At 41.6% G+C, this 27,375-nt stretch overlaps 3 protein-coding genes across 5 annotated transcripts; 1 reads left to right on the top strand and 2 right to left on the bottom strand.

The window, feature by feature from the left end:
- Positions 1–820: 820 nt before the first annotated feature.
- On the bottom strand, positions 821–14,723 carry duox (dual oxidase). Of its 2 annotated transcripts, XM_040134274.1 has the most exons (33): positions 14,596–14,723; positions 14,405–14,488; positions 14,151–14,315; positions 13,469–13,656; positions 13,057–13,258; positions 11,070–11,236; positions 10,614–10,677; positions 10,156–10,252; positions 9,910–10,000; positions 9,122–9,224; positions 8,841–9,013; positions 8,578–8,753; positions 8,279–8,397; positions 8,056–8,193; positions 7,843–7,956; positions 7,206–7,408; positions 6,695–6,871; positions 6,229–6,454; positions 5,686–5,779; positions 5,402–5,577; positions 5,242–5,311; positions 5,008–5,049; positions 4,470–4,648; positions 4,138–4,368; positions 3,910–4,009; positions 3,755–3,804; positions 3,519–3,646; positions 3,270–3,423; positions 2,858–3,090; positions 2,599–2,757; positions 2,320–2,475; positions 1,526–1,654; positions 821–1,412 (listed from the first exon to the last, which is right to left on the bottom strand). In XM_040134274.1, exons 1-33 carry the CDS (start codon positions 14,660–14,662, stop codon positions 1,290–1,292), a joined length of 4,578 nt encoding a protein of 1,525 aa, XP_039990208.1. In that variant the 5' UTR covers positions 14,663–14,723; the 3' UTR covers positions 821–1,289. The 2 variants fall into 2 exon arrangements, with proteins under 2 accessions (XP_039990208.1, XP_039990207.1); XM_040134273.1 differs by lacking the exons at positions 11,070–11,236; positions 13,469–13,656; positions 14,151–14,315; positions 14,405–14,488; positions 14,596–14,723 and having other exon boundaries at positions 13,057–13,177.
- Positions 14,540–17,949, top strand: duox2 (dual oxidase 2). The gene is made up of 9 exons (XM_040134276.1): positions 14,540–14,740; positions 15,132–15,256; positions 15,670–15,848; positions 16,016–16,073; positions 16,167–16,301; positions 16,581–16,788; positions 16,907–17,121; positions 17,224–17,414; positions 17,530–17,949. Exons 3-9 carry the CDS (start codon positions 15,702–15,704, stop codon positions 17,539–17,541), a joined length of 966 nt encoding a protein of 321 aa, XP_039990210.1. The 5' UTR covers positions 14,540–14,740; positions 15,132–15,256; positions 15,670–15,701; the 3' UTR covers positions 17,542–17,949.
- A 105-nt stretch (positions 17,950–18,054) lies between these two features.
- On the bottom strand, positions 18,055–27,355 carry apba2a (amyloid beta (A4) precursor protein-binding, family A, member 2a). Of its 2 annotated transcripts, none has more exons than XM_040132094.1 (12): positions 27,264–27,355; positions 23,403–24,654; positions 23,064–23,171; positions 22,767–22,806; positions 22,521–22,666; positions 21,851–21,937; positions 21,581–21,766; positions 21,221–21,400; positions 20,860–21,072; positions 20,067–20,186; positions 19,766–19,906; positions 18,055–18,810 (listed from the first exon to the last, which is right to left on the bottom strand). In XM_040132094.1, exons 2-12 carry the CDS (start codon positions 24,621–24,623, stop codon positions 18,739–18,741), a joined length of 2,514 nt encoding a protein of 837 aa, XP_039988028.1. In that variant the 5' UTR covers positions 24,624–24,654; positions 27,264–27,355; the 3' UTR covers positions 18,055–18,738. The 2 variants fall into 2 exon arrangements, with proteins under 2 accessions (XP_039988028.1, XP_039988029.1); XM_040132095.1 differs by having other exon boundaries at positions 23,064–23,168.
- Positions 27,356–27,375: the final 20 nt, after the last annotated feature.

Genomic DNA, 27,375 nt, shown 5'->3' with positions numbered 1-27,375 from the left:
GAACTGATCAAGGTTTAGTGGGTATAAAATCAGGGCTCAGTCGCCAACAGATCAGACTGTGGTTAAACCCAGGTGTGAATATGTGTAACTGTACGAAAGGAGCAGGATGTTCCTGAAAAAGCATTTTGGTCTCAGTGAAACTACCTTGAGTAAATAAAGGTAAAGAAAAACTATATCAGCTTGCAGGCTGGTTCCTGTAATTACAATTGGTTTGATTGTAATTGCAGTCATCTAGATTTCGTTATGGATTGTTTTGTTTTTTTTAATTTTCTTTCTTTTTTTTTGTACGGGGGAAACTTCATGGCACCTCTGGAACCACTAGTGGTTCAGTGTCTTGCTCAAAGACACTTCATTAGTATAGTGGATGTTTTCACGTGACAACACAAACAAACTTGAATCCATTTCCACAGGCTGATGCACACACTTTTCCTGTTTGGGAAGTTTCACTAAACCTCCATGATATTGACCCAGTTCACTAAATCTATGTATAAATCCTTCTTTTGTCTTTCTCTGGATGGAGGGGCTGCCTGGCTTATCACTCAACCAACAAATCAAATTTAGTTTGGGTTAATTCAAGTGTAATGGTAGTAGGCCAAAAGCTAGAGGCATCAGAAGGAGCCAACAGCAGAATTTAGGTAACTTTCAGTGAACAAAACCCCACAGGTCCTTACATAATCTAATGTCCTACAACAAAGACATAACATTGAAAGCTAGTGTTAAATCTGTGAGCTGAGTGTGTCATAGTGGTTCTCCTTTGGGACAGAAACACTGGTCAACATGACAGTTACAAATATGTATCGTAATTTATTTGTTCCAGATATTTAACACAAAAGCACAATAAATCAATCACAAAAAAATCAGTCACACATAATGATCTCAAAAACATAGAACAATGTTTTGCAAACTTCACTTATTCAATTTCTGAGTCAAACACTAAATAAAAAAACTCACATGATGCATGATGATTACAACAATGATTTGACATAAATTATGAATGAAAGCCTGTATTTTTTGGACATTATATGAAATGAAAATTCCCATCCTTGACTGATTGAAAATAATGTAATAATAGTATTAATGATTAGACACCAAATGTGTAAGGAAGAAGTCCGATTAATCAGTGGGCAACAAGTATCTTTCAATTTACATAAAATCTTCCAACAATCGCTCTGTGATTGTGTCTGGAAGAGTATTTCTCATTAACTGCTACATTCACCTGTATTCTCTGGTGTAAAGTGGCTCCTCGTTCCTTTTGTAACCATGTACAGCCATCCAGTGCTGAGGACAAGTTAGAAGTTCTCATAGTGATGCATGAAATGGGCCTGATCCCTCTTGTTCATCTGCTGGCAAGCTTTCTCCACATTCTTGGTCAGTCCAGGTGGTCCACAGCTGAATACACCGATTTTACCCACCTAAGGAAAATAAGAAAAATCTAAAAGTTAAAATAACTTGTCAATTTTGTCCAGGCTGGTGTACTGAGCAAAGTTTCAGACAAACACGAGGTAGATGAAAATGAAGGGCTGACCTCCGGGTGAACTTCCTGCAGTGAGCTGAAAAAGGACACGAAGGGCGGACGACCGAAGTGGGTGATGGATCGCAGGCCAGTGAAGAGACTGCGGTTCCACACCTTCTGAAAGTGGCGCTCACACACATACTGTCCACATATTACAAAGACAGGAATTAGTGGTTTCCATCATTATCTAATGTTAAAGGAACAGTTCAACATGTTGGGAAATATGCTTACTCACGTTCTTGCCAAGACTTACATGTAGATGAGATAGCCTGGCTCTGTCCAAAGGTAACAAAATCTGCCTGCCAGAACCTCTTAAACTCACCAATTAATATTTCATCACTCGTCATTTAATACAAACAAAAACAGCGTGTAAAAACAGCAAGCTGTTATTTTTTTTTAGTTTTGTGCGGGAATATTTCTTGGGCAGGAGCATTGACTTCTTGGAGCCCTGTCGTAACCGTGAGTTTGCCAGGCAACTAGCTGAGACTTTTTGTATGGGTTAAACAAACGGGATATAACACGGTAATAAATGCTCTTCAGAGGCGCTTTTATTACCTTCAGACAGAGCCACGCTATCTGATTCCCCCTGTTTCCAGTGTATACGCTAAGCTAAAATAAATGGATGCCGGCTTTAGTTTCATACTGAACGAACATCTAACTCGGCAAGAAAGTCTGTAACCATTTCTTCCCAAATGTCAAGCTATTCCTTTAATATTAATAACATTAGTCAAATTAATGTTTATTAAATATTCAGCAGCATTTCAGTCCACTTTGTGATTCTTTGCAATAGCGACTGCAGATCTCACCAGCATGGTTGTGCGGAGGTCAAACTTCTCGGCCACCTGAGTGATGTAAGTATGGACTGAGACCAGCTCCTGGGTGTCCATCTCCTCCACCTCCCTGATGATGTCTGAAACCCACTCAAACTGACGCTGAGTTCGTGTCACCCAGATGAAGTACACCTTCAAACAATCAGTGACTGTTAGCAAAATTTTGTTTATAAAGTGAGCTTCTTGAAAAAATAAATAACGCTTCAGGGAGGAAGTCGAGATTAAATAGACTGTAGGTTTGATTTTAAGCTGCACCTTTTTACACTGAATCTTGGACTTGATGGAGGACTTGAACACCAGGTCTTTGAGGATGGAAGCAAATGGAGTGACTCCAATTCCTCCTCCCACCAGAACAGACACCTCAAAGTCAATCCATTCCTGATGGCCCTCACCAAACGGGCCATCCAAGTACAGCTTGGGATCAAATGAAATATGGATAAGAATGTCTGAAAAGACAAAAAATTGGAAAAGCAGATGAAACTATTCACACACACATAATAACTCAGTGGCCTGCCTTTGGATAGGCTCCATGCTCAAGCAGGCTTTCTTCGGTGTAGAGCTCTCTAAGCTGGCTGGTCCAGGGCCCCACAGCTCGGATATGCAGGCTCAGGGTCTCTTCGTGAGGGGCTGACGTCAGTGTGAATGGGTGGTACTCATCTGTGCCCAACATCAGACACGCTATGCGAACCCACTGGCCTGAACGGTACACGAAGCCCTGTGGTCGCTTGAACTCCAGATGTGTCACACCTACAGGTAGCACAGCCAAGGGAGGTGTAAACTCGAATGCACAATGCACAATGCACAAACACGTTACGTGAGTTCAGTGAAGAATTTCATTAGCAAAGACTAAAACCAAGGAAAGACTGAGAATAGTGAGACATTTTAAAGACTCCATGGTGATTTTACAGTAGATGCTCAAGTATAACCTGAAGGCAGCAGCTCAGCTCTGACCACCGGGATCTCCACCTTTTTCCTGCTCAAGCTGATTAGTTTGTCCAGCAGGAAAAGAAGTGCAGGAGGGATTAGATAAATGTAGAATCGGGGCTCTTGGAGGAGGGCAAAGCTGCCATGAATAACTGTCTGTTGGATGAAAACAAAGCCAGCATTACACCACTAGTGAAACTTCCCTTTCATCGTGAAATCCAACTTACTGCAGAGTGCAGAAAACTACTTACTAGAATGTACACGACGATGTAGAGGTAATGTGTGATCCAAAATCCACGAAAACTGATGCGACGGAAATAGTGTGAGGCAAAAACATACATAAATGAAAAAGTAAAAAGAAGCAAGATGCCTGTAATCCCTAGGAGAAGGACAAATCAGAGCATAAAAACAGGATTATAGAGTAGTATTACAAACAGCCCACGTACTGTATCCCCACTGAAGGTCTAAAATCAGTCTCCTATAATACCTGGAACAGTTTCAAAGAACCACCACGACCACTTGGGAGGAAGTTCAGACCTAAAATAAAAACACACTGATATTTAGCAAAATGCCACATACCACAGCTTTGCTGCATAGTGTACAACACAATTACTAAAATCAGGCAGATATTTCCAACATTACCCATTGTTGGATAAGACTCTGGGGAACAGACAAGACAGGATGCCGAGGTCACTGATGGAGAAGATGTAGATGTTGACCACATGGCCCAAAGTATGAACAACTATAGCGAGAACAAGAATAGGAATGAGCACTCAAAATATAATGTAAAGGTGAAGACATCGAAACTTAACTTTCCATCACTACTCTCTACTATCATTTCTGTAATACTCTCTACTTCTCTCTGCCAACCTGAAAGGACGATAGCAGTCATGGCCATGAAGCGATGGAAGTCAATGGCGGCATCAAAGGGGATGTATCGGTTGAGGAAGGTCTCTCTGCACAGCGTGATGAGGTTACGACACACGGTGAGGAGCATGTAGGGAAACAGAAAGGAGATGGCGGCCGCTGAGCCGCGGGAGACGATGATGCCCACCACTGAAGTCTCAGGGATACCTGTAGATTCAGCCTGCAAACCGTAGTCTGAACACAGTATTTTTTCAGACCAAAAAGTATGTGAAGCTAGGGGGTACTGAAGGAATATAGTACATCAACAAGGAATAGTGAGGAAGTAGAAAACTCACAGTAACATCTTTCAAGTGTCACACCAGCCGAGATGCCGTATACGATGAGGAAGCAGACGATATGACGGCGATAATTCTCAATGAAACGCTTGAAATGCTGGATCTTCTGCCGGACTGGGTTCCTTATGTACTGCTCACGCTTGGGCTTCACATAGACATTCGGAGTGTTGACGCCTGACCTGAAAATATTCAAATCCATTCGACTTTGTTTAGTGAATATTCTGTCTATCTCTATCATTTAGCTGCGAAGCATTTATCCATATTCAGGTCATCCAAACCACAGAGGAAGCAGGGCATATTTACACAGAAGGAACTTAAAAAAGGGAAAAGTTTTGACTATACGACAGTAAATATATGACAACAATCAGATATACTAATATGAAAATACACCATACTGCTGCAATAATAAGATGGTGAGAATCATCAGTATTGGTTCATTTTAAGTTAACTTAATTTAAACATCTTATTTTCTAAATATTCCTCAGTTTTCACTTAGAAAATCATGTACAGGAGCAGGAAGATAAAGCAGGAGGCATACTTTTTCCGTCTACGTATCTCCTGTCCATCTGTCTTGATGTTGCTGCAAACAGAAAGTGAACAAAAATCCCATTGTGAGCTTGGAAACAATAATCACAAGAATCACATGCAATTTAATGAGTTAAAGTAAGTCATTATTTTTTCTCTAAAGGGATTTTTTTGTCTGAGTGAAGCAACAGTTGTTACATTAGTTATCAGGATGACAAATTACAGACTGTGTGTCCTGTTCTCTTACCTGTTTGCTGGACAGATGAAGGACACTCTTTGGTCTCGGCTCAGCCGCTTCTTCCCCTGTTTCTCCATCCCTGCCCACACAGCAGATGCATAATTCATCAGACAAGGTCAGAGAAATTAGGATATAAAAAAAAGATCTTCTTAGACAAACTTTCTACGACCTTTGACATTGAGTTGAGCAAACTGAAGCTCATTCTCGTGGTCCCGCAAGAGGAAATGGAAGTCCTCCCATGAGATTTTCTCCTTGTCATCAAAGCCTGCAGCCTCCATCATGGCCTTGATGCCTTCGTCTGCCTGGCTCTTTGACAGGACACCGTTGGAGATTTCAATGAAAGACCTACAGTACATCAAAACGGTGGCGATGACCAATCACACAAACAAACAAACAAAAAAAGAAAAAACAAGAGACTTGGCTCAGGCATGAAAAAAAAAGTGGTGATCAAACCTGAGCATCCTGGCAAATTCTTCTTTTGACAAGAAACCACTTCCACCAATGTTGTTCATGGAGAACATCAGTTTGGATTTTTCCTCAGGAGACCCTAGACAAATACACATATCATCAAGATCTAATACTGTTTGCTAGTTGATGCCAATATTTGGTATCAAATCTAAATCTAAGCAACATCAGTCTATAAATCCTGTAATCAAATTGAAATTTTCTTTACTTGATGTATGTATGGATTTGTTCTGTAAATTAATTTTCATTTGTTGCTGATGAAACTGATTATAATTAGATTCAGTAAAAAGTTTCAAATGATGGTCTAAATACTGTTTTCCTCTCTTGCATTAATTCACCCTGAATTGTTAGGATTTTTTAATATAAAAAGTGACAGAAATTTAAGATGTAAAACATCTGCACAAATTCATTGCTAACATATATAGCATCAGTTTTGTTCTTTTAAATGAACTTAAAGTACGATGTGGTGCCTATGTGATAGCACATCTGGAGACCCAAAGAGGTAGAGTATTTTGGAGCCCAGGGTTTTACCTTTCATAAAGATAACCATCACATCAAGAAACTCTTGGAAGGAGAGGTAACCGTTTCCATCTTTATCAGCTAGTGTGAACATGGAGTCCACAAATAAAGAGTCAGGTTTGAGGCCCAACGCATCAGCAAACTCAGATGCTGTCAGCTCGCACCGGAGAACCTCTCTGGCTTTCTCATGGGAAAAGCCACTGATGTCACCAGCGTCACACTTCTCGATTTCCAAGACCTGTGCATCAGAGGGACAGTGTCATTATATGTCACCATAGTGTCATCAGTAATATCACTGACATCAGCTGAGGTTATCGTCACATATGAGGTCACCATCATGACCAACAAGTTCTTTTGGCTTGAGGTTGGACCTAATTTGACCTCAAACGAGATTTGACGACATTTTGTGGCTGAGCTTAAAGCTGCTGCCGCTGTAACAGAGCAGAGGATGAGATAAACATCCAGAGGCTGACGGTACCTTAGAGAAAGCGTGTCTAATGAAAGCTTCCACAATCTGAGCCCTCTGCTCTCTGGTTAAAGCCTCCTTCAACAGTTCCTTCTCTCTCATCTCCTTCACTCTAATCTCCAGCCCAATGTCTGTCACCAGGTGCCTGACAAATGCTGTACGTTTGCTCTCGTCATCAAAAAACAGCACCTGGATGTGCAGAGGACATTGGAGGAAGATAAACAGGATTGGGAGGAGATAAAAGTGATGTAGATCAGGTACATCTGCAGAACAACAATTGGTGAAGTGAGAAATAAAAGTATAGGCAACTTGAGTGTGTAAGAGAGAACGCTGGAGGTGCATACACTGCAGACAATCTAAAATGTGAACACAGAATTTGGCTGTACATGCTTGCAGACGATGCAGCACCAACAACGCTTTTTGAAACAGTTTTTTTACTTGCAACTTGAATCAGACTACGGCTGCGTTTTCAGATCAAACTCTGAAGGTGCAAACCCATCCCCTCCCATTTCCAGCTACTCACTAGGTCATACTCTTTGGGTACTTTGAGCAACAGAGCTTTACGCTGACGGTCCTTAGAGGGACGGACATCTAGGTAGTCCTGGTTGCCCAGATTGAGGCGGCGCAGAGCAGGTCCAGATCTGTCAAAGACCTGAAGCCTCCTCTTCTCATCGACCTCCACGCTGACAGTCTGCAGAGGTTTTTTATGGCCCTGCCACTCACAGGCTGGAGGGCAAAAGCAGAATGAAAAGAGGTTGAAGACGGGTGTAAAATAACAGTAGATACCGGCAGTAGAGATAATGGCAAAGGCATTTTGGTTTCACTGTCACCTGTGAATAACTGATTATGAATTGAGTTCACCTTGTCTAGTGTTTATAATGAGCCTAATGTCAACTATCATTTGAGTTTTGTAGCTGACTTAATGCTGATACTTGACTTTAGTATCTAACTGTCCGAAGTTAAAACTTGAATTCATATAATCAGCTCAGTTTTACACTCGTGTTGATACATTGCTGAAGGCCTGCATAGCCGTATATCATAGCTGCTGATCATCAGCTGCTGCTCAATAATAACTGACTGCTAGATATTATGTTTTTATTAACACTGGATGCTGCAAATAAAGTATTGGTAGGATTTTTTACTTCCACATTGGTTCTTACCAGGGATGCCCACAGCTGGCTCCTCTGTTCGGGAACCAACTCTTCTTCTTCTCTGGAACTTCCTGTACCTGTACTTGCGAAGATATGCCACCATACAGGCCACTAGAAAGCTCACTGTGAGGGTAAAACAATCAAAACTGATCAAACTTTTTATGAGTGATACCAGTATTATTGCAGTTCAAAAAGAGATAGATTTGTGAGTGTGATACTGACCAACAGGAAAGAGGAACAGAACAACGATAAATATCCCAAAGCCAGCTTTACTCCCATCAAAGTAATTGAGTTTGGTAGCATTGGTGCAGGGATAGAGCATTGAGGCATTCAGCTGTGTGGGCTGAGGACAAGGGTCACCTAAGGCAACAGAGAGATTTCTCTTTAGTAATTCATTAAATCTGATGTTGATCTATTCCTATGATACAAATGTTGTATGGTGTACCATCCCTCCAGAAGAACACATTATTTTGTATATCGGTGGCCTCAGCACTGGTGACTGCTCCAAGGACGTGACGAAACGTCATGTTGCGGATCGTCTGGAGCTCCTCATCTGTGAACAAACTGGAAAACACCCAAAGTGAGTAAAAACCTGTGAAGTGGTGAACTGACTGGCCAACATGATATAAGTGGATTGAAATAACACAAACAGTTAAGTGAGATCAATCACAAACTACTGTAGGATTGAGACTATATTACAGTTATTTCTACTGTATGTTTAATGTCCTTTAGTGGGGAGCTTACCCATTCTGTTTGTTCTCAAACCAGAAGCGGTCTCCATTTCTGATGCGTTCAAACTGGTCCAAGATTATGGCGGAGAAAACTGGACCGGGACCGTCGAGAGACTCTAGCAGACCTCCGGGGAAAAGCTCCAGGTTTGAGATGTCTCTGTTATACAGTTCCGCAACATCATGGAGCAACTATATACAAGACAGTTTAATTCACAGAGTTACTGTTAAAGTTTTTGTTTAAAGACGTTTTTTTGCTTGAGATACTGCAGTTTTTACCTGTGGGTTGGTGCTGTTGAGCTCAGGATTTATGTCCTCAAATGTTTTTACAGAAGGCAGATCCAGAGCTTTTCTGACCTCGGTGTAACTTCGCAGGCCAAAGTCTCTTCCTCTCTGGACGGTCATGGCCACCAGATCAGTCCGGGTGAACCTTAGGGGTCCGTACATGTAGTCTATCACAGTATAAATCAAATCAGAATGGATATTCATTTATGACTTGAATAAGTATTGATGAATTATATGTAGAAAGATCCAGTCACTGAATAAAACAGATTTAAAACCTCTCAGGTCCTCCACAACAATATTGTCTTCTCTCTCTGCAATCTGGGAAGCCATGCCCATGAGGAGGTCGTCTACATCCTGGCTTGTCTTCACATTGGGTGTCTGGAAACGAAAAGACACAGCATTAATATATAATGTACCAAAATCTCCTCTCTCTAACAGATGGTATCAAAAAGTAGAAGCTGACTACACCAGTTCTTCAGAGAGATTCTTTGTAGAGAAACAACCAGCATCCATCACAGCAAGTATTTCCTCATTCCATCCTTAAAACATCTCTAAACGATCCACATCCAACAGAAACAATAAACAGAAATAAATATCCCACTCATTAGGCATGCGCCACCTATAACACGAAACACAGTAGTGTGAATTTGTCAAAGAGAAATGTATTGAGTTGAGACTGTTATATTTCAGCCCCACAAAAAGTTCAGATGTTGTTTTTTCTCTACAGAAATACATGTAAAGTTGTTGTAATTAAAACAAAGGCAGAACATTTTTTTCAAACTTCCTCATTTGTGCTTAGAGACATGCAATGGTTTATTTCCCTGCTTCTCAGGCAACAAAGATCCTGGATCAAATTCGGCCAGAAATACCCCTGTACTTTCCCACTGTCTCCATAAATAAATCATTCTGCTCTGATTCAAAGACAACGTCATACAGGAGGGTGGTGGAAAAAAGGTTTGTGGTGAGAATCACATGTAGTATTTAATTGAGCACACCTGTCAATTTACTGTCAAATTCTTCCTTGCACTCTTATGAAAATTGCAGAAGTATGATCGTCATATACCTGACGTTTCCAAAAGCTGTTACAAAGACGCATTGCTGGTGATAAGCTGCCATCTATGTTGACAATCTTCCGAAAATGGCAGGTTCTGTTTCTGTATGAAAAAGGAGAAATGATGCAATAGACTATATTTCTTAAAGAAAACACTTATTGTGTTTTAGTTTGTGTTTGACACTGTTCACAGCAGCACATTGACAGTAGTGAGCTTTGATTTTTCACAGTGTGCCACAGGGAAAAAAGAATCACTACCTCATGTAAACGCCAGGTGGGGCCATAGTGATACCAAATCGTATGGCAGCAGCCTGAAACTCGGGAGAGATCCCTGGATCAACAAACTTCTGGTATCCTGCAGCCATACACAAAACAACAGAAGGAGAGTAACAAGAAAAATTAACTTGGCAAACTACAAGTGAGTAGTTAGAAAGAATCTTTGTGCGGGCAAATCTCCTCCAGTGAGACAACAAAAGCAGTATAGATGCAAAAATGTAGAGTGATTAAGGTGATGGGGTCATCTGACCATTGTCCCTTTAACTTTCTTCAGCTGTGGCTGCTTATTCAGCAGAAGGAGCCTTCTGCTGTGATGCCTTGCTGACAGAGCACATACTTGTCAAACACCAGCGGCAGCTCACCTCACCACGGCTTGTGGTCACCGGTGCATTACCTGTTCCCCTCCACTTGTACGCACACGCAGTCTGGCTGATCTTTACCTGGGTAAGGAGGAAGCTTTTTGTCTCCAAGATATGCAGGCAGCCATTCGTAGACAGCAATATTCTGTTAGGGGAAATAGCAGCGATAAAAGTTGTTGCAGCTTTTTTTGAATCCATAATACAAATCAAACTATTTCATAAAAGGATAAAGTGAGTGATTTTATGACCTTCAATTTCTATTTTGGGTTTGATATGACTTAAAATATTACTTGATTGGAACCACTATTGTTTTCAATAGAAGTAGAAAAAGTGTGTGTACTGTTGTTCAAGGCAGTACTTGCAGGGAAAAGCTAATTGAACAAGTCAGAGATGATGCATTCGTCCTTAAACTAAAACCATCAATTTCATGCATAAAATCACGACCACCTGGCGTTGATGCAACCTCAGTCTTTCCAGAGTGCAAATTAAATCAGCACCTGTGTAGCGAGAGGATTACATGGAGACTTTTCCCTCTACCTGGAATGTGGCCACAACGGTCTTCCTGGCGTTTTGAAACAGCTTTTCGTCTGACCACTCTGGGTGTTCCTCATGGAGTTTGGAGGCTACATAATTGTGGTAGCGAAACCAGATAATCCCCTCTGCTGCCGTGAACAGGTTCTCATTGCCCCAGGCATTTCCCAACTCTGAACAAAGAAGATGCCACAAATTATAGGGAATTTTGTTACGATACAATAAGCAATAAAATGACTGTATATATTAGAGCCCGACCGATACTGGATATATCTTTACATATAAATATATATGTGTGTATATATTATATTATATTATATTATATTATATTATATTATATTATATTATATTATATTATATTATATTATATTATATTATATTATATTATATTATATTATATTATATTATATTATATTATATTATATTATATTATATTATATTATGTAGCCTCCAAACTGGATATAGATATATCCAGTTTGGAGGCGACATAGTACATATACCACTACGTATACATTAATACCACTTTCCCATTCAAGTGAATAGGAAAGTGGTCTCAGACTTTTGGATCCCAATGTATATATATATGCATATAAAGTTGGTAGGTTGTTGGTCCATGCGGAGTGGAGATCATAGGTTTTGCTATGTGTTTTATTGTTTCTCTTGACCTGCCCATGGACTACAAATGGAAATTAAATTTGGTACAAGGCATCTTTTCTCTTTGTAAAGATTAATCGATTTATGTATATTCACCATTTTAAATTACCCCAAGCACCTTTTTCTGCATTTTTTCCTATCAGCAAATATTTGACAACATATATGCCGATACTGATATATATGTAATGGGGCCAATATCACCTAGTACTATCTTCTAGTATACATAATGTTTTTTATATAGAAAACTGTCCAAAAAATTCACAGATACTGTATTCTACTCCTTATCGGTGTCACGCTCCCATTGCATTGATTGATGAGGATCACTGACCACTAATGGAATGATAATTTGGCTGTTTGTTTTCAAGGACGTTACAACAGAGCGGTGACAACAGGAGACGATCCTCCGCCTCCACCCCAGATAATAACCACACACCTTTATCAGCACAACCACCAAAACACTGGTTTTTAATGACACCTGTATGTCGTCTTCTTTGCTATAGAGAGAGGGATTTACTGTGGTGAGTGTGACAAGCCTTTTACACAATAATTAAAGAGTCATAACACACGTCAGGCTGGGCCTCTCTTGACTCAGCCTTGCAGGCTGCAACCCTGATCAAAGCTGACCTCAGTGAAATAATATTTGCAAAGAATTCTTGCTGTTTGTTTTTGGCAGCTTGCAGTATTGAGTGGGTGGGTATTGCCAAATACAGTACGAGAATAGAGTATAGATAGTAGATGTTCTGCTATAAAGTATAGTTCAGCCAAAGAAACAATAAAACACATTCAATTTTTATCTTGAGTGAAATATGCATTTCATTTGTAGATTTGGAGTTCTCTGAAAAAAAATATCAGCTTCCACATATAATGACGTCCTTTCACTGAAAATTACTGTTTTAAGGAGAAGGAAATGCTCACAGCCAGAGCTGTGGATTATTGTGAACAACTGTGTCATTCTACTTGGAAAGAGACCTTGCTGTTGTTGGGTTTTGGGGCTTTAAAGACCATTAATTAAATGTCACTGAGCTCCAGTGCTTTGGGTTGAGCTCCAGCCGGTATTTCTACAATAAATTACACTTAACTATTTGGTTGGATGTACTGCACTTCAGGTAAGGTCATTTTATGTTTGATGGTGTTTTTGAGTGAACTGTTCCTTTAATCAATGACCTACAGTAGGAGTCAGTTGAGTGGATATTTCTGCGATAACCAGCTCCCCTGACCTGTTTATAAAATGCCCCTGACCAGGTAAACCCCACTGTCAGGTACTCAGTGGATGATAAAATGAATTCTTTGCAGACAGTGTTTGGTGCAGGTCAGAAGTTTAAAATATAACATATCTCACCATAAAGGCCATGGGGTCCGCGTTCTCCTGTAGAGGGGTCAGCAGCGCTCCACATGAGATTGCGTCCTCCTCCCTGCTTTGGCATGTTCCACTCAGAGCCCGAGGTCAAGAGCCCTCCTGAGAAGCTTCTCAGAGAGTCAGACCAGGATGCGGAGGGGCCATAGATGGAGCTGCCGTCTATCCACGCCGTCACCAGGTTGACCTGCATGTGTTGTATTTGTCTTTCTCAAATTATTGCACTTCAAGAAATGGAAAAGTAGGGTAACGTAATGTAAAGTGCCCTCCAGAACTGCCTGATCTGTTACAGTTCTTAACTTACCGCTCACGTTCCTGACTGTTTCTGGGGGCTGCAGTTTGGCGATACTTTTAACAAACATGTTATTTCATATTTATAGGAGTCAATAATCAGCACCTGTGTGCGAGGGTTACTGGGGCTCTGTCCAGAGTCTTTGTCCCACGGTCCTCTCTGGAAGGGCAGCAGGACTGTTCCAGTGCCGGTCGGGTCGAAGACAGGGTCGCTTTTTGGGACTGGGATGTTCATGAACTCAGGTGGACACCCAGGAGTTCTTGAGTCAAAAATTTCGAAAGCAACATGATAACCTGAAAAAGATAACCAAGAAAAGTGAATTACTTCAAAAAGCAATGACCTGCTGTATTATTAAGTTAATGCATTGTCAGTAGTCGTGATAAAACTGGGGATCAGATTGGAGTGCAACACTGGAGCACAGCCAATCATAGACATACCAAGAAAACCAAAAAGGCTGATATGTTGGCATATCATTGGTGTCAGCCTGTATCTGCTTTGAAAGCAAAGGTCAATGCGAAATCAGTATCACTGTAATGTAATACTGTGAGTTTTCCACTTATTTAAACTGTTAGATAAACACTAGTAAGGGTATTATTGTACTATCCACCATATAATTACCTTAAAAAGATACCTCTGTGTTGCACCTGGGAGAATATCAGCGTGCCATGTTGGTAGATTATTACAACTCCTGCTGGAACAGTGTCCTACAGGCTTGTATCCCCAGTTTGCACACTTAGGCTAATCATCGTATAGTGCGGGCCAATGCAGCAAAATGCAATATATTTACCAAAGAAGAGAGAGAGCACGGTCTGGTTGCGTGTGGAGGGCAGACCAGAGGGCCCCTCGGCCAGCAGGGTGCTCAGCCTGCGAGGGTTGGGCAGCAGCGGCTCCTGGACCGGTTGGTAGACTCCGTCCCAGTAACGCGCCGGCTCGAGACGCACGAGGTGAGAGCCTGCGCGAGGCACAAACACAGTGCGGTGACCAGGTGTGTTGTCGGCAGGCCGAGCTGCCGCCGCGCGCCCTGCTGACTCCGCGACTTACCGACGGCTCCGCGCCGGGGACCCCCGAGGCTGTTGTACCAGCCGTCGAAGCGTGCAGCCTCCCAGGTCACCTCGCAGCGCGAATCTGTTCAACACAGGGCGGGTTTAGAACAGCGCCTCCCCTCGCCGTCAACTCTCTGCGTTGACTGAGTTGGGTGAAGGGAGTATGAGCCACAGCCGCCGTCTACTCACCTTCACAGTCAATGAGCACCGAGCCGACCACTGCAAAGATACTCCAAAGCCGTTTACGCAAATCCATTGATGCGTGGGATGCTCCTCTGGTCAGGCTTCAGCCAAGAGGAGCGAAGGGCTTCTGAGTACTGAAGACAAGCTGAAGGTAACTAGCATTTACTGTTATATCGCGGTCAAATTTCCATGTAAGATAAAGTACATTAATATATAAAGTTGTTTTGGCAGAAAGTAGAAAGAAAAGCCGGGAAGTCTGATTCAACAGCCGACACCCTATGTGTGCTTAACTGAACAGCAAAACTTTACAAAACTCTGCAAACTCAAGATTCAAAGACAGTGTCGTGTTTCCTTATTCGCTTTATATGTGATAAGAGAAGGTGAAATAGTTGAGTCTTACCTCCTGTAGAGGGTGAAATGCGGTGCAGCAGTAGTGCAGGAGCACAGGTGCAGGTGTGGCACGGCTTATCACAGCCTGCGTGTGACCTCTGTCGCCCAGATGGGAATGGTCATCTTCTCTGGATCACACCTCTTTCCCACAGCGTTCCAGTTTATGCGACCTCCTCCTCAGTGACACAGAGGGCACGGGTGCTATAAAAGAAGTGTATCTTCCCTCAACATCAAACCTCAGTCTCTTCCTCTTCAGCCCTGGTCTTTCAGCTTTCAGGTAAGAAACCTCTTTTGTCTTTTACCTTTTCTCTGTTCAATTGACTTTTATTAGACTCTTTGAAACTTTCCTATTTACTTAGGTCCAAATGAATGCATTAAAATCACGATGGAGCCAAGTTAAGAGCACCTGTTTACATTTACACGGACTGGTCAAATGGATGTATAGAAATGCGTGCCCTTGTGCATCATACAAATGCATTTCTTTCTTTGCAGTAAAGATACCGAGTGCCAAGGATTGTTCAATGCTATCGCAACAGTCAGACATGCCTGCACTTAATCACGTGCAATGTTACATGGTGGTAGTTATGTCCCACCCCTTATCTACTGTAAGAAACAAGGGCTGCTATCTCTGCATCTGGAGGAAACTGAGAATCCCGCCACTAACACAGTCCTCTCTGTTACTCTGTCTAGTCCCAGCTGCGTCCCTAAGATCAGGAGCTAAGATGACTTTCTATGATGACGTTTACCCATTCTACCCTCTACAAAAGACCTCCTTCATCTTCAGTGGCCGCTTGCTCACCATTATTCTGGTCTTCCTTGTGCTAGCGGTCAGTCTTCTTCTCATTCTGCCGGGGATACGAGGGAAGTCGGTGAGTGCAGTCCATCAAATTACTCACTGCAAATACATCACAAAACCTCAGAATCGTTGTCTCCCTTTGTGCTTCTTAGAATGGTTTCTGAAAGTGCAAAATACCGACAATCTTTTTATCCTGAGCACCCAAAATCATCTTTATTCTGTTATTTCTTTTTCAATCAGAGGCTGCTCTGGATGTTTAGAATAATTATCAGCTTGTTCATAGGCGCAGTGATAGTGGGTGAGTTTTTTTTATTCTTTTCACTGTGTTGAATAAATCACAGATTTTCTGTTTCCGGGCATCGTGAGAAACGCTTATGTTCTTTCTCTGCAGCGCTCAACTTTACTAACGACTGGGCTGAGGCCAGAGTGACCACAAACGCCACCTACAAGTCTTTCAGCAACGCAGTGGTTAACGCAGAGGTCGGCTTGCATGTTGGACTGTACGGCATTAACATAACGCTGAGAGGTGAGTCACTGTTGCTGCTTTTGTGTGTAGATGTAATGTACAATACATTCGTATACTGGCAGCTTTAATGTTTTGAACAACTTAAATGTTTGATTAAGACGTTTCCTAATGGTTTGATAAAATATTTTTTCATACATTTTTTGTCATAAAAAGTAAAAACTACCACACCATTTTGTGAAACAACATGTCGGACCAGTCATTTTATCCGTCTTGTATATGAATTTTAGGTGCGTCTGTTATAGTGCGTGTACATGAGTTTCCATTTCTTTTCTCTCTCAGGGAATCCTGTTGTACAGTTCAATGAGACCATTGACTACAATGAGATGTTCAGCTGGCATGACACTATTGAGGAAGAGTATGAGGAGGCTCTGGAGAAAGGTTTACCCAATCCCATCCTGTATATTGCTGAGAAATTCACCCTCAAGAGCCCTTGTGGACTCATCTTTCGGTACAGATATTCTGGACGATACGCCTCTGCAACTCTCTGGTAAGTGCACGTAACTCACAGTATGAAGCTGTAATGATATACTGTTGATTCCAGTAGATAATTGTGAAAAACATAAAAATAAAATAGCAGAAATGAAAATGGTTGAACACGTTCCCAGGACTGCATTTTGCTGCTGGATGCTTGCCAATATCCTCTTCTCCATGCCGGTCGTTCTGTACGCTGGGTACATGATGATGGCCACCGCTGCCTTCATCTTCTTCTCCATGGCCTCCTTCTCCACCATCATGAATGTGCCACATTGTGTTTTCTCCATAGGAACTGACTCCTTTGAAACAGAATACAGCCATTCATTCTGGCTGGCTCTGGCCACAGGTAAGGATAACAAGCTTCACACTGATTTCAGATGTTTTTATACTTCTGGCATGCAAAGCCTACTGGAGGTTAGTGATTTCTACTAACTGAGAGGATTTCCAGGTGTTCTGTGCGCCATCGTTGGGATCCTGGTGGTTATGTTTAACTTTGTGATACCGGAGAAGATGAAAGAGGCTTTCAGCATTGGTGTTGACAGTTATGAAGATGAGGACGTTTCTTATGGGGAGGGCTACCTGAATGCAGTTTTCCTTGATGGAGTGACAATTTCACCATTGACATCAAAAGTCACCACAGTAAGTTGGTCAAGTTAAGAGGGTAATACTTCCTTTTGACACATGACAGTCATCCTAGTAACGCAGTACAATTATGCTGCTCATTGACTATGATCATTTTGTTTCTGTGCTTCAGGAACATGTATGAAGCCATCCAGGTTTCCACCAGGGAACTTTTCCAGCCAATACTTGAAGATATTTTTGCTGAATGTGTTACAGATGGTGTGTCTAATTTCACACTCGGTTTAATTATCGATGTGAGCATGTAAGTGTTATGTGTTATGTGTTAACTGATTTTACTGTAAATAGATTTGTAAAGTTCATCGTCATGTTGCAGTAGTTGTAAATGCAATATATAAAGCTGTATGGGATCCATACAATGTGTGCATACACTGATCAATATGGATTATAGGTCTGTCACTGTTCAACTCTTTAGTTAGGATTTGATCACTTTGACGTTTGATAGCCTCTGCAGGATTTCTTGCAGTGCATGCACTTTGCCGATGGCCAATTTAATTTTAAAGGAAACAGCCTGTGAAAGTTCAATTGATTAATCTCTAATCCAAGCAAATGGGTTTTATTTATTTTAACCCTTTTTTTTTGTAGTAACACCTTAATAAAATGAAAACAAACAAGCGTTCAGCAGTGAGATTGTATTTTTAGTGTGTTTTACACATTACATTCATTCAGTAATGTATATTTTACTACATTCTTGTACGCTCTGGTAAAGGTAATGATCACCCATACTGTATGTCTTTGAAAAGTAGGTGTCTTTGGCCTTCAGCGTCACCATAATACACACAGTTTAGTGCCTTTGTACAGCAAATTATTATCTTCTTTTAATACCTACTGTAATAGATTATCAAGTCAGATTGAGAATTAATCTCTGGTCTGTATTTCTTCATAATAACATGCATATACTGTAGGAGTAATATGGCCTTTCCAATCAAGTCCTTGAGTAATCCAAAGTATTTACAGTAGTAGTACATTTTTAAACTTCATACACATTATAAAAATGACTAAATAAAAAATAAATGTACTAATTTATCTCTTCATAAGAAAATAATCATGACCTTAAAGCTAATTCTCTTCCACACCAGAAACTCACATACAGTACTACAGACAGAGTATTCACATTGTAAGGCCATTATGACGATGTAATTTGAGATAAAACCTGAAAATGAGAACTGGATGTTCTTTACAGCATTGCAACAAGAGGCCGAAAAAATAAAATGATAGAAAAATAAATTCTCCTCGTCCCACCGAGCCACCTGTCCATCATCTGTCCGTCGTCCTCACACAGCCAGTCATGCAGAACTACAGTGGGCTGATCCGTGCAGGGTCTCTATATGTAGATAGGCGTCTCCTGCCCCGTCAGCAGTCTGAACATCACAGCAGGCATGGTCTTCATGTTGATCTGGCAGAGAGGCAGAGATGAGAGGAGAGGGGACGCTTACACTGTCAACTTAAGAGCCCATTTATAGAGGCACAGTCGTAATTAGCATCACTTGAATTCAGGACTAATTTACTCCCTTCTGTGCCACCAGAGAGTCAGAAGAGACCTTGGATCCATTACTGACAAATAATGGGCTTTTATGGCTTTAATGGACACATATACTGGGAGAAAATGGGGAAATCACACACAGAAACAAATTCACAGTATGATAACAGCTGGTGAAAAGTGTGAGTAGCGGAGCAGATAAAGAATGGTTGATATAGAAGACTTACCTGGCCATAAATTAAACCACTTGAAATGTAATTTATGGTAAACTGTCAGCTGACCGTCAGAGAGAATCAGACTAGCTATTTCCCCGTTTCTAGTTTTTATGCTAAGCTAAGCTAAGCTAGCCGGCTGCTGGCTGTAGTTTTAAAATTCACCATTCAGACATGAGAGTTGTATCAATCTCCTCAGCTAGCTCATGAAAGAAGAAAACCAGAGTGTAATTCCCAAAACGCCATACTTTTACTTTTGTGTAGATAAAGATATGCACTTTAATCAACAGATTTGAGCTGAATAGAAATAGATTAGTTTCCTAAAGTTGACAGTTTTAATAGTTAAACTATAAATGCAATTGCAACTAAGTCTTCACAAACAATCAACCATCGTCTGTTGCACTACTTACAACTTAGCTTTTTCAATAAAGATTTAAATATTTAACCTTGCCCTTTTCACCACAGATTTTTATTGATTTTATTTATTTATTAAATGCATGCATGGCACTGCATGGATGCAATATTCTGGGATTTGAACCAATCTCAAACTGATCTAATTTGTACGTACTGTATATCTTTAAAAGGCCTGAATGGGACAGTGATTGGTGTGGTGCAGTAATCATTGAAAATTGCCATCTTGTGGCATGCAGAGTTCTTACCTCACCCACTGAGACAGACAGGGTTTGAACAATCTTCTCATGTGCCATGGCAACAACACTCTGACCATTTATTTCAATGATTCTGTGCCCAACACGGACACCGCCTCGCTCTGCAATGCCACCTCGCATCAGACTGCAAATCTGAGGGTGTGAAAAAGACCCTTTATATGTAACTGCATAGTGTATAGCAGAACCATCACTCTTTAAAAACAGTGGTGCTCTTCAGAAGTTACCAACCATTCATTTCAAGCCTCAACCTAAAGTTCAGTTTCACGCCACTTACTAACAAGGGCTTACTCACAATGCCATTCTGAACACTGAAGCCGAGCTGGAACTTGAGATCAGGTCTCTTGATGAGGACAGTGGTGACGGGAGGGCAGCTCACGATACTCAGCTTTACCTTCACCTGATTCTTCAGACCCTGGAACGTGTCCAAAAACACATGATATTATAGAAATTTTAAAGCATAAGCCAAATCCTGATATAGCGCATTCCTGTGCGCCATATAACTCCACTTGTGTCCAAAAAATATTAAAAGACTTACTTTTCTGTATTTTCATTCGATCACACATACATCGTCATGCTAAATACTAGTGCATGGCTGAAAATAGTCTGCAATAAGTGCACTATTTACACCCTTTTTGAGTAGCGTTTGCTAACTAAACTAAAATTATTTAGCCTTTTTGTCAAAATAAAAGTACATACAGTACTTTTTGTGAATTTTTAAAGCTGTACCTCATAATGAGGGAAAAATGGGCTTGGAGCTGAAGGCCAGAGACAGTTCTGAGAGCATTTAATGTGTTGTTAGGAACTTACTTTATGTTGTGTTTCAGTGTTTTTGCGTGATTGTGTGGATGGAATAACTCACTTAGGATGGTATGGTTTCATGATTAAATCAAATTTATTCATGTATCTGTTTTGTCCATCCATTTAATCCTTTTGAGCGTCATCAGAGGCTGTAGTGTGGCCATAAAAAAAATATTTTTGTTGTGAGGTGTTGACTAAGCCGCTGCGCCATTCCCACATATCATCAAGACTAGTTTAACGCTAAATATCCGCAAAGACTAACTAGAGCTCCATGATATGTTTCGTACCTTGATGATGCCCTGACAGGTGGCCAGTGGCAGCCCCACCAGGCTGGTGTCATTAATGGACATAATCTGGTCCCCAACACTGAGTTTTCCAGAGCGAGCTGCAGGGCCGCTGTTCAGCATACTGGCCAGGATGACGGTGGGCAGAATGGAGCCCCAACCCGACTCCACGATCACCACACCGAGGCTCTCCCCTTTCTGCTTCTCCACGTACAGCTTGAAAGCAGAAAAAGCGTTTTCTAATCCTTTTCAAGCACATTCTAAATTTGACATGCCAATATTTGTCAGATGCTGGTAAAGCCATTTGTGTTAAGGGAAATCCATCCTCAACATTTTACCTGCATTCAAATAAAAAATGTCACACCTCTTTACAATTGTCTGAGTTTGAGAAATGGACAAGGTCATCGTGGTACATTTCCTGGGAGTTGATGATGTCACTGTATTGTTTCTGGCTCAAGTCGGTCGGATTGATGCCGTTGGCTCGCAGGAATTCTCTGTAGGCCACGCTAAAGGCCTGTCCAATGGACTGCGCGATGAGCTGTGCCTATGGGAAGGGGAGCGTTTGGGGAAAACTACTCAGCAGAAAGGCTATCCCCGTTGACAACAACAAGGAGGTGAGAAAGATCACAGTGGTTTAAGTGACCACAGAATAAATACCGAAAACAAAACTTGAGTATAAACCCAAAACTAAAAATGTGTGCATAGTTAAGCAGCAAACACTCACATCCTCTGACTCAAAGACATAGCAGATCATCCTGTACTGAGTCTTCCCTTCGCTGGTAGAATCAGGAGATTCGGAAAAATCTTCTGATGAAGCCTGCGACATGCGCCTCCGAGCCATCAGAACCACAATACTGCCAATGTCTGCGATATAGGAGATGGTACGCAAGGCACTGTCCATCATTGTCTCCTATGTGGAGAAAAAAAGAGTAAAAGTCATTGTTTATTATGTCTGAAAATAGATTCAACACACAACGATCTAAGAGTTACTAACCTGTGTGTCAGCATTCAGCACTTTGACAGCTTTAGTGGAGATAAACAGGTCCACTTCTGTCATCATTTGAGAGTCTTCCTCTTGGCTCTTTTAAATGAATAACATATTATTTTACTCAGACATTTTATATTTCTATACTTCAGTCTCACATTGCAAACTTTCAGCTCATTGTCAAAACACTGACACAGGGAGGTAAAGAAAAAAAAAAGCATCCAACAGCTCCAGCATGTGGTAAAACAATGAATCTACCGCACAGCTAACCTTTCATGAATAGTTCACCTTGTAATACAGATAAACCCCATTCATTAATTGAAAGCCACAATAAAAGGCACTTTGGGACACAAACCTCCGCCAGTGCTCCTTAAACCTGCAAAGACACCCTGAGGATCTGGAATCCAGTTCCGTATCTCTGTTACTTTGATACCTAAAGCTTAAAGAGGCATTAAAAAGGCTTAACAGGATCCCATATCCAGAACACCACCGAACTCTAATCAATTTCCCCTAAACCCACCACCGATCTATATCCCAAATTCATTTCTAATCTGTTCCTGCATTTCTGAGACAGGCCGACAGGGAGAAAAAAATGCAGTAACCTTTTTTGGCAGATTTAAATATTTATAAACCAAATCGATGGATGTTAACGACTGTCTCCCTAAAAGAGGCAGATTACCTTGATACGACTGACAGCTTCGTGGGCCTGGGACATGCGAACAGACTTGGATGGATTTTTATCAGACAAGACCTGAGTGCAGCCAAGATAGTTAGCAGCAAAGATGATCCCATCAATAAGATCTTCTGGCTCACAGGGACCTGGGACTATGTAGCAAAAAGAAAAGGCTCTCCTTGTAAAATACTGTAAATGGCTGCATAAATTTAAAAAAACAATAAAATGTTAAGAGTATTATGAGATATTTACCATCCTCAAAGCTGGGGAACGAAGTAGCCTCCTGTGTTTTCTTTAAAAAAAAATGTTATTAGTTAGAATTCAGGTGCAAACATTTAATGGAAATAAGAATTATTAGCAAATATTTATTGGTATTCTGGCCGATGTATACTAGTTACAAAAACTTAAGTGTGAATAATGAAAAATGAAATCATGACGGTAGAAAAAGACAGATTAATTTACATGATCATAAATTTGAAGTAGTTGATTTACATCTTTGACAAATCAGATTTCTTGGCTGAAACCTGCTGTTGTGTATTACATCTTCACCTTGGGTGTGTTGGTCGCCTCTGTGGGGACAAGCTCCGGACACTGAGGCTTCCGCGGCTGCTCCGGCACGTCCTCAGGCATCACGGCTGTGCTTTGCTTCTCACCCTGCTGCACATAAACATCGGATTTAACTTGGGCAAGTCTTGTTTTAAATGTTTCTTGTTGTCCTGTGTAGATGATAATACCACGGGGAAAAGGGACAAACGCTATTTGTGGCAAAACATTTAATTGAAATCTTACTTAATTCACTTTGGGACACAGTGATGGTAGGCTGGGCAGAAACAGACTGGGGGGGGGGGGTGAGATCTAACAAAGATCTGCCCCGTTTGCATGGGTTACCTGCTGGGGTTTCTCTGGCCGTCTCTGCCTCTCCTCAGGAGGCTCCCTCTGTTGTTCTGGTGTGTGATGAGGAGCCAGAGATGGTTTGATAAACCTGGGTTTGTTCTCCTGGCTGTTAGAAGAGGAGGGACTGGGTCTGGGAACAGGAGGAATCTCTCTACGAGGCTGGGCCTTCTGGGTCTCGGCAAGTGACTGAGCATGGGAATGACAAGGTGGTGGAGGAGGATGTTGCTTGCTGGCACCAGATCTAACTTTGGTCCGCACAGCGGCCTTTTTGCACTCCTTTGACAGAGTCTTTGGACGTTGTTCAGTGCTGTTGGTCATGCATCCTTTGATCCCAGAAACAATATGCTCAACGTCCTCCCCTGTTCCCCTCCTCCCTCGTCCTTTACCCTGCCTCTCCCTGTCCTTTGAACCCATGTGAGATGACTCACACTTCTTACTGCCTACTTGGATATTATTATTTCTTGTAACTCGAGTGTCATCTTCTCTTTCCTTTTCATCGCCTCTCTTTCTAATTCTTTCACTCTCATTGCCCTGATAAAGGCTGGTCGGTCTTTGAACACTGTTCTCTGTCTCCTCTAAATCCTCTATAAATTTGGCTCCATCCAGCACCTCTTCTATCTCATCGCCGTCACTGAAGAAGAACCTGTTCTCCTGGCCCTTTTCCGCTTCCCTCTCTGCTTCATCCCCAGCGATCGGGGCACAATGTGACTCAAAGCTATGGCCCGTCTTGTGAGGCTTAGTGTCAGACTGTGATCCCTCACATATTTCTGTGCTATGACGAGCTCTGGGAGTGAACTGGTCAACAGCACTGCTGTTCTCATTAATATTGTCACCTACTGCACGCTTTATATAGCCACCGCCCTCAGCACAGTACTGTTTGTAGTACCTCATGTCCACCACGCCCTCTCTGTTTAAATGCAGCACCTCATCATAGTCCGGCTCGACATCAGACCCCACGTTGTCGTACTCGGAGCAGGTGTCCTCCATGTCCTCAGGACTAGGGTCACAACTCAAGTAATAGTTGTTTGCAGAAGCAGGAGGAGTCAGCTGGTCAATGTTATCATCCTTCAAGGTGCAAGGTGGTTGCTCAGGCGCCTCCCTTACCAAACCTCGCGGCCCCTCTTGGCTCTGTTTTGTGAGTCCTGGACTGGGGCACGGTGGAGGGCTGGGAGCCAATATTTTGGAAATGGTTCCTGGCCTCTTACCATGAGCCATTACTGGCCCCGTAAGCCCACTACCGTCAACCCTGTGAACATCGATGGATGCAAAATTTTATTTTTTAGATACATTTTCAATAGCACATCTTCCTTCATACTGTCAACAATCTCAACATGAATTCCTTCATTGGAATTAACATACTTCTTCATACTATCACAGGATATGCCTCTCTCTCTCCTGTAAATACACAAATTATTTAGCCATTAAGATTTCATTTACAACCGCTTCCCTAGTTGACTTTGTAAGCTATTAAGATACAACCCAACAACACACTCACAGAGCATCTCTCAAGCACATATCTGAATAAATGTTTTTGTTTCACACTTCAAACACACAGAGAAACACAGACACAAGCCTTGCTTCAAGGACAAACAGTAGCCACTTACTAACGTCATACTAATTTACATTCATCCATTACTTCTACACCATCAACAACCACATGTGCCATCTCGGTCCTTTTGTCTACAGTGACTGCTGATGTTGCTTGTTAATCTGTCATCTTGCTTTGTTCTGTCTGCTCTAATTTTGTCTTGATGTCCTGCAGAACAGGAAACCTGCTGTAAAACTGCTTTAAGTGAGTCAGGCCAGCAGCATTTAATGAAAAATTTTCTGTTAAATCAATGTTAAAAGGACTTATAAAGAAGTGTCCCTGAAAAAATCATATAATGTGGTTAGTGTGGGTGCCAGATCTATGATTCGTGACTTATGTCCTCTGTGGATACTGTTCGTGGAATAGTACATCATTTTTTTGACATCTGGACAGCATCTCTGAATGAATGTTTGCCCTGGACTAAGGCACAACAACACATCGTGTGAATTGGCAAATGAAAAGATAATGCCAGTTCAATAGAAATGCAAACTCAGCTGGTGTTAAAACAAATTTCTTTGCACTCTTGTTCGTCTCTTTAACGATATTTTTAGTTGTGTAATGAGGCAAAAAAACAAAAACTACTGAACCGCTTTGCACCAAACTTGGTGGAAGGATGGGGCATGGGCCAGGAATGAACCCATTAAATTTTGATGCAGATCTGGTTGTGGGGTTGATCCAGGATTTTTTTTTTTTTTATACTTTCCTTAACATTGCGAGATAGGGAGTTGTTCGGCCTTGGCGGAGGTATGCGCTCTACTGAGTGCCAGTCTAGCTGATAAACTGATTAGTCAAGTAAGAGAAAATTAATCGGCATCTATTTTGATAATCAGTTAATTGCATTTTTCATGCAAAAATGCCAAAATTCACTGGTTCTAGCCTCTCATATGTGAATATTTGCCAGTTTTCATCGTCTTCTGTGATGGTCATTTGATTATCTTTGAGTTATTGACTGCTGATTAGACAAAAAGAGCAATTTAAAGTCGAACTCTGTGAAAATATGATGGGCATTTTTAACTGCTTTCTGACATTCTGTGGACCAAACGATTAATCTGACACTGGAAGATTAACGAAAAGATTAATGAAAAGAATAGTCAGTTGCAGCCCTACAGTACTACAAACATACAACAACATATAACAACAAAAAAGGTCGTTTTAGAGAATATCATAAGGAGAATCCATCACTTCAACAAAATGAACGTCCTATTAATTTTACATGGACTACACACACACACAGACACACAGAGATACATATATAAATACATATATACATATATATATATATATATGTTTACAAATGTATTATATGTATATAATATATTTGCATACACATTAATCTCTATTACGATTTTAAACAACAGAAAAGCCAAACACCCACTGAAATGGGATAATGGTGTTGTCAGTCTGCTAATAATCTGGTAAACTGTGTCGCTTGATTAGTACTTGAATGTACTGGCGCTCGTCGCACCGAGCACGGTGGTTTGCTACACGCCCAGTCTAAACATGTCATCGTCAACACCCTCATCTGAACGTGAAGCATCCAAGCTGGTGGCCGAACCGGAGAAAAAAACAGTTCGACTGTGCTGTTTGGGCAGGATTTAACACACTAAAACGCAGTAGATCCCAACCCCTGACGGGGCTGATCAGATTGATGATGCAGCCGAAAGATTATTGTGTTGCGAGAGTCGTGTGGTATGAGAGCAAAACCCAAAATGAAAACTAATCGTGACCTCTCCATGGTGCTGAATCGGCAATTTAAAAACAATAGGGGTCTGTAGTCTTTAATTGCGCGTCAGTGCTGAAGATTTCACGCATTTTGCCCTGCCCTTTGCGTATTTGCGGTGGTATTTTGTAAACCCATTACGCCGAACTTTTGCCGCAGCTGCAGGGGTGGTTGTTGTGGTTGCTCCGGTTTCCCCACAAGTGGACGCCGCACCCCCATCTGCCCAAATGTCGATCGGATAATCGGATATATGGTTTCCCTGCGCATACAGCACGCCTTAACGGAGCTGACTCCCTGCACACACACACACACACACCCCGGCTGATTTTCACCGTCTGGAAGCATCATCTTATCCTGCTGCTGCTCGACCTTGATTTTGAAGCATCGAGACTGCACCGTGCTGACACCCAGTTTATGGGCTGGTGTTGTGCCACAGGAGCACATCCAGCATTGTCCTCGGCCCCTGTTATCGTAAGCCGGATAGGCCTATATGCACCACTATTACGTTTTTCCATCTATGCAGAGATGAATCCAGTGTGGCACTTACCAACATGAGTCCTGTCGGCGGCCCTTCCTCGTGAAATGCCCGTTTGCTGATCAGACCAGATTGCTCTCCGGAATGGGGATTTTTGAATAAAAGCCGCACAGCAGCCCAGGAA

This window comes from Xiphias gladius, chromosome 8 (assembly GCF_016859285.1).
Source record: "Xiphias gladius isolate SHS-SW01 ecotype Sanya breed wild chromosome 8, ASM1685928v1, whole genome shotgun sequence".
NCBI lineage: Eukaryota > Metazoa > Chordata > Actinopteri > Istiophoriformes > Xiphiidae > Xiphias > Xiphias gladius.
The sequence above is the reverse complement of the archived record's forward strand: the minus strand, read 5'-3'. Positions and strand labels throughout refer to the sequence as shown.